Source organism: Sesamum indicum, linkage group LG2 (genome assembly GCF_026168435.1).
Source record: "Sesamum indicum cultivar Baizhima isolate 11 linkage group LG2, ASM2616843v1, whole genome shotgun sequence".
NCBI classification, from domain to species: domain Eukaryota; kingdom Viridiplantae; phylum Streptophyta; class Magnoliopsida; order Lamiales; family Pedaliaceae; genus Sesamum; species Sesamum indicum.
This window is the reverse complement of record NC_142658.1, coordinates 2,435,408-2,451,086: the sequence shown is the minus strand read 5'-3', so window position 1 is coordinate 2,451,086 and position 15,679 is coordinate 2,435,408. Positions and strand designations below refer to the sequence as shown.

The 15,679-nt window shown below is 32.3% G+C and overlaps 1 protein-coding gene across 4 annotated transcripts; it reads right to left on the bottom strand.

The window, feature by feature from the left end:
- Positions 1-4,379: 4,379 nt before the first annotated feature.
- On the bottom strand, positions 4,380-15,679 carry LOC105177228 (uncharacterized). Of its 4 annotated transcripts, none has more exons than XM_020699183.2 (16): positions 15,660-15,678; positions 15,127-15,178; positions 10,364-10,512; positions 9,942-10,001; positions 9,459-9,578; positions 9,254-9,373; positions 8,807-8,948; positions 8,515-8,685; positions 8,100-8,255; positions 7,641-7,747; positions 7,284-7,374; positions 7,069-7,210; positions 6,756-6,912; positions 6,544-6,660; positions 4,952-5,078; positions 4,380-4,850 (listed from the first exon to the last, which is right to left on the bottom strand). In XM_020699183.2, the coding sequence occupies exons 2-16, from the start codon at positions 15,166-15,168 to the stop codon at positions 4,599-4,601; spliced, it is 1,953 nt and encodes a 650-aa protein (XP_020554842.2). In that variant the 5' UTR covers positions 15,169-15,178; positions 15,660-15,678; the 3' UTR covers positions 4,380-4,598. The 4 variants fall into 4 exon arrangements, with proteins under 4 accessions (XP_020554842.2, XP_011098603.2, XP_020554850.2 ...); XM_011100301.3 differs by having other exon boundaries at positions 10,391-10,512; positions 15,660-15,677; XM_020699191.2 differs by lacking the exon at positions 8,100-8,255 and having other exon boundaries at positions 15,660-15,679.

Genomic DNA, 15,679 nt, shown 5'->3' with positions numbered 1-15,679 from the left:
GTTGTATATTTTTCTCAAAAATAAATTGAAGAATTTGTGTTATCAAACATTCACCCAAAAGAATATGAAGAGATTGAGAGGTGAGATTAAAATAACTCCTCTCTATTGTGATAATAATGATTTTTCGACCATTATAGGGAATCGAATGAGGAAATTAAGAAAGAGGAAGAAGAAGACCAATGACTCATATTCCAAGTGTTCCCCAAAACCTTCTTTCTAAAAGAGATCATTTGGTCCAAATTAAAGGCTAGATTGTACAAATCTAGACAAAAAAACAGGACGAACAAGAGTTTCTTCTCAAGGATTTAGACATATAGATACAAAATCCATGGGAAGAATCCCTACAAAGAAAATTTTCAGACGAGTCGATATCAGAATTAATGAAAGTTTCAAAAGTTGTAAATACTGGACATGCCGAGCAGAAAGGTATATGATGTTTAACCAGATAAAACATCATATAATCTACAAAGCAAGTTTAGGTGAGTTTGTTGTTCCTATGGAACTTACTGGTAATGTGATGGAAATACAATCTTAAAAAAAATTTTGAAGAATTAAGTAAGCTTAGAGAAGAAGTAACAGTTACTATAAAATGGATCCAAGTAGAACTATTGAAATAGTAATAAAAGTATTTTAAGGAAGGAATTGATTCAAAAATGCATTTATCAATAATGGATACAAGAATCAATAAATTAAGAGAAGAATGCCTTGGAACGGTGATAGAAAATTTGTATGTAGAAAAACTAATATTTGATATTCACCTAGAATTGCATACAACCTAGCCGACCGAGATTTCGGTCATGTCTTAACCCTTTATCAGTATTTTAAAACAAAAGATCTTATAAAAGAAGAAAACAAACCATATTCTACAACATATAGAATTAGCTTATGCCATTTTTAATACACATCATTATAAATTTTTTAGAAAAGAGTATATTGAGATTCCTAAAATTTTGAAGGAATTTGCTAAGGTAATGACACCAGATTCCATTAGGATACCAAGAATAAGTGGTGTTGAATTTTAATAAAAGGTCACTTAGTTTTAGATTGAGCACTTAGCTTTAGAACTTACTTCAGTAGCAGGATGCCATTTCAGAAGATAGAATAACAGGTTATAAAGGAAAAGAAAAGTAGTCGCTAAAAGTTTTAATTCCTAAAGTAATAAGGGTTGATAATGTAAAATCTTTTGATGCCTTGAAGGATAGAAACAAATTCAAATTGTATTTGACATCACTGAAAAAGAAAATTATTTTCAATTTTTGACGACTTATACCATTTACAGCAACCTGTTGTGGATAAATACGAAGGCATGCTACAAATAACAGGCCATGATATCATAGTTGCAGGACGAGAAAATGGAACTATGACTTTGAGGTTAAGTTTCCTTCAAGATCATAAACCATGGGGGAGGAAAGGTATTCTATATAGATAATTTCACCATTAGAATTGAATGAATATTCCTTTCTCCATATACATATCTGTTGGTATGTTGTACGATCAATACAAGTCAGAATACTTTGCTTCTTATATTAATTCAGAATTACGGATTTGTACAGCAAAACCTGGTGTTCCCTAGCGAAGCTATGGAAACCTTACTCGTTATTGTAGGAAAGCATTTTTTTTTTTTTGCAAAAAATCTTAATTTTCAATAAAGGAGTACGGAAAGCAAAAATCATGATTAGGAGCATTTTTGGAACACCTGGGGTCAAATATAAGAAACCTCCAATTTACTTTCATGATACAACAGCAGATATTTTGCTGAATAATAATTTTATCTAAACCGTTGTAAAATATGTACATGATAACCACATGAATCGGTTGATTTTTACTACTAACTGTGGTAGCGAGATGCAGTTTTGTAAAGAGAAAAGAAATTTAATAGGATAATTCTCATAAATTTTCGTAGCAAACGTGATGATTGTAATGCCAAATTAACTCATCCTAAATTATAGGATATAAGGAAATTAGGCAAGGCTATTTTATCTTTCAGGCAATAGGGTTTTAAAGACTTCTGAAGAAGATCATAGGATTTTCAAAGAAGTTACATAGGAATATAAATCATTAGACATAAACGAGAAAAGTAAGCTTTCCCCTAAAAATATCAAAAGATTGATCTAGAGGAATTTCAACTAGAACCCTCTGACATGGTGGAATAGAAACAAGATTGAAGCTAATCTGAAGGTCAAAAACAAATGCAAGTATGAGTACGTTAGAGATAGAGAGATATGTAGGAGAACATCAAGGAGAATATCAATCTTAAACTCATCAAGTTTGGAGTCTCTGCTTACAATAGCCTAGGTTTTTTTTATAAGAAACCATGGTCAGATAACAAAAAGTAAACCCAAGTTAGCATAAGGTATCAATAAAATATTTGAATTTGAAGGTTATTACATTCCGACTAGAGAATACTTAATCGACTGCATTAAAGGTGCAAAAGTGTTTTTCAAATTTAATTGCGAATCGGATTTTTATCACATCAAGGTGAAAAATGATTCAAAGAAATATATAGCATTTTCCACACTCCAAGGACAATATATGTGAAATGTACTTCCTATAAGACTTCCAAATGTACCTCGGATATTTTAGAGAAAGATGGATAATCTTTTCAAAGAATATTTAAAGTTTATGTTTGTCTACATAGATAATATCTTCATTCCATCTCAAATATACAGGATCATGTTAAACATCTAGAATTATTCTCTAATGCATGCTGTAAAGAAGGATTAGTACTTTCTCAAAAGAAAGTCATTATAGTTGTCAATACGATTGAATTTCTAGATTCTTATTAACGAAACAGGTATTAAATTGCAGGAGCATATTGTGGAGAATATTAACATTTTTTCTAATATTTTTAAGGATAAGCAGCAACTTCAAAGCTTATTGGGGGTTGCTTAAGTTTGCAGGAATCTTCATTAGAATCTTGCGAATAAAGAATGAATTTCCGACCACTTCTTAAGGAAACTGAAAGGTGGAAGTGAAAAGGGTAGGAAATTCACAATCAAATAATTTGTGAGTTGAAACATGTCTGCAATTACCTGTCAAAGCTTGCAATCCCACAGGATGAGGATGAATTAGTGGTCTATAGAAATGCCAATGACTATAGATAAGCAGTAGTACTCATGAAGAAGACAACTAGTGGTGAAAAATCATGTAGATATACAGGAGAATTGTTTATTGAATAACAAGTCAAAGTTTGACATATTAATGAAAAAGAGTTCTTTGCTATTTGGAAGGAGTTTAAGAAATAACCTTTATTTTTAATAGCGAAAGAATTTATACTAAAAGTTGATAATATGAATGTTAAACCTTTTTCTGAAAAATAAACTTGAAAGGTGCCTAATAGCATAGGGAAAGCTGCGAAAGAACAAAGCAAACAAAATCTATCAAAATTGGGATCGAAATCCAGGTGTCTGATTGTTATAACAAAAACTATTATGTAACGAATGGAATTGAGGGACAACTGCTTATGGCATATATCCAACCCAAAGCGCAGACCCACCTTAAGATGGGCAAAAGAAAGGAATATAAATAATCAAGAGGAAGATGCATCCTATCATATGACCAAGGGGATCATTAGAGATAAAGAATTGAGACTTAATTTGATCAACGGTTGGTTTTATTGTACAAGAGAATACCAAAGACTTATTATCATTTAAGTTATAACGCTTTCTTTTGGTACTAAAAGATTTGCTATCAGTTTTATATGTTATCAATTCAATGGGATCAAAGAGGATCCCAAAGAATCGATAGATGATCCCGAAGAATCAATAGACGAGTCGAAGATAGAACTTTCTTAGCTGGAGCTCATCTTAAAATTTAAGGTCAAATTTTTAGCAAGATACCTTAAGGGAACTGGGAACGAAGATTGCCGAGGTCGCATTGACCACACGAGAATTTGAAGAGAGAGAAAGGGAGAGTAGAGTCCGTCAAATGACACCATATTTATAGAAAAAGAGTGGGGGAGACATGGAAAGACATGCCAGGATCAACGACTCAGATTTCACCATCCAATCATGATCAAACGACACGAATAAAATGCTTTTGAACTACCCACAGTGTAAATGATTTCACACTAAGTGGAAGAGTGAAGGGGATATATAAGACATATTGTTAAAAGGATCAAAAGACCCCTTCCCCCAAAGGTAAAATATTCTTACATAACAAAGATCCCCATGTTTTTAACTTGTGTTGGGTCACACTCGGACCAACCCAACATCTTGACCCGGAACCAAGAGCGTAGATCACTTTGTATTTGGGAGTTCGAGATCCCACCTCGTGGACCCGTACAAGTACGAACATTTGGTCATATAAAATACCCACAACTATTTTAGATCACGACGTCATTATTACTTTCACTCTAGTATGTTTATAGCCCGCTGAAATTAAAATAAAATGTTGATATCATCAAATACAATGTAATGTGCGCCAACCCCAGTTAAGTGGTGACATCACATGAGCCATGTTGTTGATAAATCAGAAGGATAATTCCTATACGAAATAGGATGCTTAAATGAAATATAGTACTTACACGGCTCATCCCATCAGTGGAGAGGGTATTTTTGAATGAATTTGCAACATTCTAACAACCTATATAAGTCCCTTCAAGTGTAGGAATTAATGGGTGATGGACCTTCCAGACGAAGGTAGTCATACATAATACCTTGGAAAGGGCTACTACTCTTTGCTTGTGTTAGATATATGGTATTTTCCCCCTGCATGAGTTGAGCAGCTGGTATATCCACATTAAACAACCAATATATGCCATGAATTCCATGCCTAGCAATTGCATTGTCTGCTCCAATTACCCCGGTTGAAAATAAGGGAGGATCAGCATCAGAATCATTGACCCGGACCTAGAAAGAGAGGCGATTTGCGGAGGAACGACCATGATTTCATAATAAATGCTTGCTTAACAGCGTTTACATGGTGAGCATTGATGTTTAAGAATACAGACCTGTAACTCAGAATTGTGGGCCGATGCAAGTGCCAACCGCAATGTGTAGGTTCCACCTTCATCCACAGTGATAATGTTGAATTTTATTTGCCATGTTGTGCTCTTGTATGAATTGTCACCAATTCTCCTGCAGAGGAAGACTCAGCTGTTGATTGCGTATGAGAAAAGCACAACAAAAGATATATGAAACAGTAGATAAGAGATAGGACAAGGCAATTCTATGGAAAGATACATGGGAGAGGCAAAACTTAACCATGAATAGTGGATAAAAGAAACAACAAACTAATTTTCAGAGAGAATGCACAGGATAGGCAACACAGATTATACTAGACATCGATAAACAAAAGAAAATTTTATGTGGGCATGTTCACATGGACGAGCAAAATGAAAACCATGAATAATAGATAAATAAAGGAAACAATAAATTATATTCTGAAAGAATATATGAGAGAGGCAACACATATACTGTAGAAGACGTAGAACTCCTTCAGCTTGCAGCACTGATGTAACCCTACAGACATAATTAGTGCGAAATGTGGGGGCACATTCATGTATCCTACAATATCAGTAGCTATTACTCAGCTGTAAACCTGATGTAGGATAACCTTGAAAACCGTGCTTAGATGCTGAATAAAGAGTGTGAATGGTAGCTCAGGGTTTCCAGGGTAGTTGAAGTTATTTTTAGACAGGGAAAAGGGATATGTTTCGCAGATTCGTGGTGCCTATGACCTGATATAGATTTAAAGTAAATTGCAAGACAGAAAGCAGAGAAGATAGAATAAAAAGCAAAACTTTGCACCTAGCACTCCGATGCATCTCAACGAGGACTTGGAATGGCATCATACAATTTAGAGTTCAGAAGTCGGAACCCCCTTGTAAATCAATGAATTGATTAATATTGAAGTAAAAGGTTTACGAACTAGACGAGACTCTTTTTTCAGACAACATAATATAATCCTATGAAACCAACTGATAACTCCTAGTACTAGTCTAAAGGGTAAACGCATTTCAATGGAAAATCCCTATCATAATTAAGAGATTATTCTGCCACTCGTGAAATTTCTCAGATACCACTAACCTAGCTATTAATAAGAAAACAAATCCAAAAGCTGATGAGTATCCGCCCTCATTATCTACACAGGACTTGCATGTCCCCTATTACAATTCCCATATTGTTCAACTTTGATCCTTGACTCTCAGCATCCAATAATGCAAAAGATTTTTACGGGCTCTCCTTCGAAAATTCTTCCTTTTTATTGTTATCTTATAACCTCTTCTGAGTAATTTCCCTATTATTGGAGATATTTCAACAGGACAATTGCATAAAATCTGTATTCCAATTTCTCAATGATATTCCATAGTGAAGGAAACTAGTAAATCTTGTAAAACCAACCAACTGAAGTTTCTGCCATCTTAAATCTCGAAGCAGATCAATTCAATTCTAGAACAAACCTACATCACTTTGGAACCCACTAAACAAGATAAACCCCAGCTCCAGCAAATACGAAAGTTTTGGGATGATAGCATTCTTCTCCATTGTGCTAAAATACGAAGAGGAATTCATAGTGACAGAAAAATGTTGAATAAATCACCTTGTAACCTGAGCGTAGAACCAATCTTTTCTATAGTCACTGACACCCACGGTGTATACTAAATCTTTATCTGGATATAAATCAGTATATCTTTCCCATAATCCATATTGTCTAAACCTGAAAGAAAGGAGTGAGTAGTTACAAAGTGGGTCTACGAAATGTTTCAAGGAATCCCAACTGGAACAAGTGAAACTGATTTACATAAAACTAACCTGTCTGGATGATTTACATATAGTTTATTGATGTACATTGGGTTGGGATCTGGAACATAAAATTCAGCAGCAGTACGATCTGGGATGCCAATTTCCCACAATGTGGGACCATTTCTTGGAGGCTCATATGTAAGCTCACCAACATCAATGTCACAACCTGTATTGGAAATTTTTGCTAATTGTCAGAACAATTGTTTTGATCGATTGCTCTAAATCGAAATTAAAGTTTCAAACCAGTCTTGAAGTCCACTTCCAAAATATTGCATGTTTCAATTGAATACTTTTAACTGAAAACTTCAGCAGTACAGAGGACCTGGAGTTATGGTTAATACTATTTCGCACTTGTAATCTCCAATAAACCCAGGCACCCATGCATACAGATTATAGTCAGCAGTACGAATAGCATTAATGGCAAAGTAGCCATTTTCATCAGCAGTAGTCCAAAATTGATACCCCTGGTTTAATTAATCAAATGTGAGAAAGTGTAATAATAGGAAAGTAGAAAAACCTGTTAGCCACTATTATTACCTTAGATTCTCTTTGCCATGATCCATCATCTCCTGGAGGGGCCAAGCCAACATAGGCTGCTTTAGCCGGTATAGCATCTTTGCTAATACACCTGAAAAAGTTCATATAAAAATAACTGAGGACTTTAAGAAGACAAATAAGTGGTGTATGAGCGGTGAGGTTTGACTCAGTTGCTTTGTTAAGTTGTTCTGGCTTACTTCTCAAGGTTAAGATTGATAGATTTTGGATTCATCCCTGGTTATACGAGAGGTCAACCCTATTTACTATGTGACCAAAGTCTTTTGTATATTATTTGAGAAATATTCAATTCAGGACAGTCTGCAAAGAGTGGGAAATGAAGGTAAGAAAGAAAGAAACCTGTCATGTACAAGCATTTTACCCCTTACTGCACCCCTCTGATTAGAGTTAGGAAAATCATCTGAGGCTACAAAACTGTAGGGCCATGACTCCACTTCTTTCTTCATCTGGAAACAAATTTACAGCCAATAATGATCGAGATGTCAAAATAATGATACAGATATTTTGTTGAATGATGTGTGTTGAAGATCTCAAGATGTCATACCAAAGGGAATGGATCCCTGATGAAGATTTGATTTCTTCTATATTTGCTTGTGTATATATATTTTTTTGTTTTCCCTTATTAGGTAGCAAGCTGACCCTAAGTTAAAAAGGATTTAATCCTAAGTTCAAAAGGATTTGATTTATTCTTTGTGCCAAATTTATTGTCAAAATTTCAGTGCAAAGAATATTGAGACAACTATAATTCTCCTCAGTGAGTCCTGTATCATTTAAAATCCTTCATCTGTGATATCTTACCTGTTCTTTGGCATCGGACCAAAGTGAAAATGCATCATTTGCATCTGACACAGAATTGAGATAGATAAAAACTGGGCCAAAAACTTTCTTCCATATTTCTCCAGGTTGAAATTTTAGTATCAGATCCTCTCCTGCGTAATGCGATGTAACAAATATCTGCTTGCAATTCAGAGGAAGGTTACTAATTACTGACAAACCTAAAGCAAATAAACTTCCTACAGTGTCCCGGGCATTTCATGCAAAACCAGCAATTGGAAAATAATCCATTATCTTGATTCCAATTAATTGACACCTTATTTTCAATTAAATTTGTCCAGATGATCCTAACAAGAAAGTTTTATGTCGATACTCTAGTCCAAGTAAGGTAGCTCCCACCATAAATCACTGAGTAGAAGTTTCAGTAGCATTCACTCACCGCAAGGGTGGTAGGATTCACGTGGGAGGTCAGGTCTTGTTTGAAGGGTCCTCCATTACGGAATTCATTGCTTGGTGTAATTTGCCAAAAACCCACAGGCGGGTCAAAACATATCCACCCATGCACCTGATTATCTTTGTTCTCACATGAGTATTGGTATTTGTCATCCACCTGCACATGATAGACAATTAAGAAATACAGCCAAGTGATGCACACAATTATTTACCAGTACTAATGTGAAGAAAACACAGCATTCAGCTATACTCTTGAGGAAGAGGCTATTTTACTGTACTTCTCCTTTAAATTCGGGCTCCACGGGATCAACAAGCAGAACTGCTTCTGGGTAAGCCAGCTGTTGACCTCTTCCTGGTAACCGATCATCTGGCAGGGGCATGTATCTTTGCCTGTCATCTGCTATGGCCATGTAATGAAACCTGGCAGCTTAAAAACAAAACCATCAATCACAATCTCTAGCTTTTTCACCCAGGAGATATAAAGAAATAATGTTTTTTAGCGATCAGTTTTGCATTTCAAACTTGTGAAGTTTTATCCTTCCTGTTCCCAAATTCATTTTAAATGCATTAGACCAGTTCTTGAAATATCTTATGCTGCACTCAAATGGAAGAACTCTGAATTCCAATTACCACATCTAAAATAATGGCTAGCAAACACTATGTTATCTTATCAGAATCATATAGTGTCTGATCACCATCCATTGACAAGGTAACGGAAACCTTACTTGTCTTTTCTGAGCATGAATGCAATCCTTGTGGTGTTAAGGTTGAAACCAGGAAAGTCCTCTGAATGTTCAAAAATGGCATAAGAGTAGAATCCTGTTGATCCTCGAAGCATCACAAACCTAGAAATTCAACTGGTTGAGCAAGTCATTTTTAATTAGAATGATATATAGATACACATATTTTAGGTAATTTAGAAGATAGAACCTCCTGTCTATAGTTAAAGGAGCTTGTTCTCCTTGGACTGATGGATCCCATGTTCTTGTGAACGAAAGCTCTACTTGCTCCTCAGTTTCTACAATAACTCTCAAGCTTGTCCCTTCAATCCTAAAGAAAACAAAGTCTCCAGATTAGGAATAGAATAAAATTACTGAGTCCAATTACCTTATCTTTCTCCAAAACCAAAGTAGAAGAATGTTAAATTTGATAAATGTATCAAGTATAGACGAGCTACTCTTGTTATCCCATAAGCATATCCATTTCTAGTAACATACTAACATCTCAATGTTCCAGTCCGAACCTTCCTATGAAATGTAGTTCTTGTATGGGCAATTTTATGAATTCCTTCAGCCTTCAAGTCAAAAGACCGAACAGATTTACAGAAAGAATTAACTTCAGAGCGAAATTCAAACTTTGTACATTCCATTGATGTGTCTAAAAGGAGAACAGGAAATAATATCAAAGACATACGTATCAAATTTTCCCCTCGTTTTGGTACTCCCTGCTTCACTCCAATTAAGGTCCCAAAACCTGTAAATACAACCATAACTAGACTTTATCAACATGATTTAAGTAAGCATGTCTAGCATTCATACAGACAAAGGAAAAAGAAAAATATAGGGTAATAAATTTGTTGTCATTGTCCAGAAATATTGTAATGCTATTTCGTAAATTAAATAACCAACTAAATGCAGGGGAAACAAGTATGAATATATTCAAGAAAGAGGGAATCTGTCTCTGATTCTCCCATCTGCAAATATATATAGTATATTCGCATCTAAAACTAGGGTAAGTAACAATATATTCAATGTCCTATTGAGATTTTTCAATCCAGTTCGGCACACTTTAATCTAAAAACATGCAAACGCATGAAGAACAGAGAAGTACGGTACAGTTTGAACAACAAGAATGTCAGGTACCCGCCATTCAGGTCTTTGTTGTTAAGTTCTAGCAAATTTTCAATTCCATGATACTGTATGCCCCTGATAATTCCTCCTGGATTTGACAGCGTCAGTTGGAAAACTCCATTATCAATCACAACCTGAAGTTCGTATTATTCATAAGAAAACGATAAGAAGATGGTGTTAAGAAAATAATTACAGAAAGCTTCTTTACGCTTATCCTAAACTCAATCATTTCTTTCTCGGTGAGAATTTTACGACACAAGAACGATAAGCATTAGATTGCAGAGAAGAAAAACTTTAACATCATTAGCTTTAAAAACCTTTCAAATTGGACATCATGAGTAACAGAATGATACAGCATAATGTAAATCAAAAACTATCCTCATAATAATAATTGCATAGATTAACATAAGCTTTTTCTTCGGAAATTTCTACTGAAAACTCGTGGAAAAAAGTTATTTTGCTTACATTTTCATCACACACACCCACATTCAACGACAAATAAATAGTTCATAGTGAAGCACACACAGAACTCGGTTATACGATCAAAACTTTACGGCAGGATTCAAAGTTCAGAAGTCATGAGTCCCATGCAACTGAGAAAAATATACCGAGTCTTCGAGTATTGCAGTCACCATGCCAGTCGTCATCCTGGATACTTACAACATAACATGTTCTGTTCTTAGAACCAATCCCTTAAACTATTCACCAGTTGTTTGAAGAAATGCCTCAATAGGTTATATTTCTCTTTGGTCATTTCTTTTTAGAGCTAATTGCATCTGCACTCCCTATAAAATAGCATGATTGTACTTTTTACCCTATCAACTTTTTAAGATGCTCCATCTGTAATCGTATCCTTATTGGTGGAGTTTCATATAAAAAATTAGTTACACTTATTTTTTTTCAAAAAATATAAAATTATATTTTTTCAAAAAAATTTTAAATTTAGGATATGGACAAAAAATCTGACATTAGCAAAAAAATTACATAAATTTTTTATTTTACCCTTTATATAATATTCTCATGTATATATTTTTATACTTATAAAGAGATAAATAATATATATATAAAGTGAAATTAACATTATTATATTTTTTCTTATAATTACAAAACATTACATAGAAATGTTAATTAAGGGGTAAAATTAAAAAAATTATACAATCTTTTTTGTTAACATCAGCGGTTTTCATCCAAATCCTTACAAAAAGAGGTTAGGTGTAAAAAATAAATTTTTGCAGGGGATATAAGTGTAATTTTGAAAGTTTTTGGAGAAAGTATAATTTAATATTTTTAGAGGGATTCTAAGTGTAATTAACCCTAAAAACTAATTTCAGAGAAAAAAAGATTAAATTATATAAAATTCCCCTGTACTTTAAAAACTTAGCAAAAAAGCCCCTTCATATTTGAAAATAAGCAAAAGAAAGAACCCTTATGTTTTATAAATTCAGCTCAATCATTCTTCTTCGTTAAATATATAACTAACGGCGTTAACTTTTTGATAAATAACTGTTATATCTTTTCATATTACATATCATTTTTTTTTAATGATCTATGGATTCATATTGATTAGATGCCTTCATATCTAACCAATTAATCTTAATCGTTAGATCTTAAAATTTATTAAAAAAAAATTAAAGGTTTAGATTTATTAATTTTAAATATATATTATAAAAAATAAAATTTAAAAAGAACCCTACTCCCACCCACCCCTGCCACCCCAACCCTCCCCGCCTACCGCCCATCCCCAACCCCGCCCTCGCCGTCACCTCTCCTGCGCCAACCTCTGCTCACGCTCGCACCCCCACCCCCCCAATCTATCCCCCCAAATTTGTGCATCGTCGTCGTCGCCTAAATCAAATCTGGGTTGGTGATGCTGCCCAGGTAAAGAAAGAGGGCGACGGCATCGTCCTCACCCTCCTGTTCGGGTAAAGAGGGCAACGGTGTCGGCGACGCCGTCGACCTTCTGTGCGATGGCCACTGCCCCCAATTTCTTTTATTTTTTATTTTTTAATTAATTTAATTATATTAATTAAATATATTTTAGTTAATTAAAAATATTTTTTAGATAATTATAATAATTAAATATTTTAATTAATTAAATATTTTAATTAATTAAAATATTTTTTTATAATTATAATAATAAAATATATATTTTGGTTAATTAAGAATAATATTATTATTTAAATTAATTTATAACTTATAATTATTAATGTAGATATCTAAATTTGAAAAATAAAATTTAGTAATTTTTGTATTTTTGTATTTTGATATTTAATATAATTATGTTTAAGAATAAAAGAATTTGTACTTTTAGAAAAGATGAAAATGCAAAAAGAAATTTTTAAAAAAGTTAATTTGACCATAGTAATTTTAGATATAATATAGAGGTATTTTAATCAATTAAAGTTAAAAAATATCAAAATACGCAAAAAAAAAAAAAAATTGAAGCCGAATCGCACTTCAAGCGTGTGCACCCCACCTTCCGTTAGTTTCTAACGGAAGGGGTTTTTTTTTGCTGAATTTATTAAAATATAGGTATTTTTTAGCAATTTCTAAAATACAAGGGGATTTTTAGCTACTTCAAGAAAATATAGTGGGTTAAAATAAAATTTAGTAAAAAAAAAACATAAAACTATATTTGGATTGATGAATTTGAATTTAAAAGAAAATTTTGAAAAAAGAATTCAAATGGCTTCATATAAAAATATTTTAAAATATACCAACATTTAAAAATCTATAGTTCAAAGTTAGAATTGAAATATTTGAATCTTTCAAATTTAGAATTATACAAACAAATATAAAGGATTTGTTATTAGCGATTTGATATGAAATCATAAATTTAGATGAATAATTTTATTTGAGTAAAAAATTTAGAAAAATAATTTTAGATGACTTTATATAAAAAAATAAAAAATAAATAAAATCCATCAATACTTAACAAACTATAATAGAAAATTAGAGTTAAAAAATTTAAAATTGATCGATCCTACTGTAACATAAATAAAATTATAATTTTATATCTCACTCAATGTTCTTTATATCTTTCTGACCAAAATATCTTCGACAGCAATTTGAAACCTAAAGGGGCACAAATGTAATGCATTTATAGTTTGTTTTTTTAATGAATAAATCGTAGTTATATTTTAAATTTTAATCATAAACAATCAATATATCATATATACTAATTCACTAATATAAAATATGTATAACTGGTCAATAACTACTATTATAATAAATCAACAACTACTATTAAAGCAGACCAGTACGTCTGCACATATGTGGGATTCAAAACCATAAAATTTCTTGGTCGTTGGGACTCAACTTCACCATCTAAACCAGACCTTACTGATAATGTATTCCCTATCTAATGAGAATAGCTAAAATAATCTTGCCCTAATCAACAGTATCGGATAAATAAAATCTAAACAACGCGTACTATTATAGTAGACAACATTTACAATGCAGTGAAACAACATTCCATTCATAAAGTCGGGTTCGGACTTTGCTAATTGAATTAGGCCTCATTGGCAATAAATTATAATTGTTAGGGAGGAAACAATAGTCATTTTCTATGATTTTTTATCTTTCTATACTGACAAACTGAGGTTCACAATCATTCTTACATCTACTAGAAAAAATATAATTTTTCGCTATGTTTAATTATTATAGCAAAAACAAAAAATAAAATAAAAATTGTGGTAAATACATATCAACCACGGCTTCACAATGACCATTACCTATTGTTTCTGTAAGTGTGGTCAAAATATTAGCCATGACTAAAACTATGACAAATATGTTGGCTATGGTTAAAACCACGACGAATGTTGATTAATCGTGATAAATGTTTAAGTTTTGGCTCTGATTTTGTTAAACTGTGGTTAATAGTATTGATTTATCATGATTTTTAAAGTCGTAATCGTTTATAGTGTAGCGAAAACTCAATTTTATTTTATTTTATTTTTTGTAGTGAACTATTATATAAAAATGCTTATCTAAATACTTGTTTTAATATTGTCAAATTAATGCAGAAAAAAAAAATATAGATATGGTTTCATGAGTAGAAGTTCTTGGCGTGAAGAATTTGATTCTTAAACAATAATACACCATTAATTACTTCATCATATCAAACTATTTAAAAACGAGAAAATGCAACATAAGAGGTCCCTAATATATATATATATTAATTAAATAAATAAATATTGATTTGTCATATATATATAATTTGGGTAAATTATAGTTTGTCATCCGAACTATATCCGTTTTTACACTTTGGCATCTATTTTTTTTTTTTTTTTGTGTCAACTTGCCATCTCAACTTTGCGAAATTGCACTTACCATATATGATAATTTTTTTTTACCTAAAAAACATCACATACTGTGCATATGTAAAAAATATCACATCATATAATCCTTAAATATAACACGTGCACTGGATGTGATATCAAAAATTTGATCGGAAAACAGTTATAAATGACAAATGGAAAAATTTTGTAAAGTTGGGACAAAAAAAAAATTTAGATATCAAAATGTAAAAACGATCATAGTTCGAATGAGAAAATGTATAATTTTTATCTTAATTGGTTTCTGACACCAAGTTTCTTGACGAATTTCAAATTATTATATAAAAGAGATTCTACTAAATTAAAATACTAAAATTCATATCTCTACGACCTAGACGATCTGTACTTGTATTATCAATTATCTCCCAATTAAAACAAGAAAATATTAAAAAAAGTGCAAAATTGACTTACTTGATGTTCCTGAACCCACAAACGCATTCCAATGCCAGACATTTGTTCTAATCTGCTATGTCAGTAATTCAATCAGGGGTTAAATGACATATAATCTCTCTCAAAATAATAATACATAAAAAAAAAAATCTCTAAAATGATATTTCAGTAAAATTATATTAAAACAAATTAAAAAAAGAGATAATTGTATTTACACTCCATAATCTATAGTCTCTTTACACAAATCGCCCATAGCTTTTGGATAATTTCATATACATCCACCAGAATCGTCGATATCACATACACAAACCACCCTACCTTTTTAGAAAAATTACACATATCCCCCAAAACGTCACCATCATTTGCCCAAATTACCCCTACTTTTTAATTGTTAGAAATGTTTTATGTAATTATGCAAAAGATAAAAGTAATTTATACAAATAAACTATAAGTCAGGAAATATAAATATAACTGTCCCATAAAATAATTAATGTTGGTTCTAAATAGATGAAGCACAAAATTAGCCTAAAGAATTGAAACAAGTGTTTACATACCTTAGGAGATGTCGGAAGTC

Bases quoted from the DNA above. Each gene is read 5' to 3' on its own strand.
- LOC105177228 (XM_020699183.2), bottom strand. From the start codon at position 15,168: ATGTCTGGCATTGGAATGCGTTTGTGGGTTCAGGAACATCAA. The intron at 9,579-9,941 runs GTATGTCTTTGA...TGTTTTCTTTAG, and splicing joins ACGAGGGGAAAATTTGATAC to GATTGAAGGGACAAGCTTGA. The intron at 8,949-9,253 runs GTAAGGTTTCCG...TTAAGCTGCCAG, and splicing joins TTCATGCTCAGAAAAGACAA to GTTTCATTACATGGCCATAG.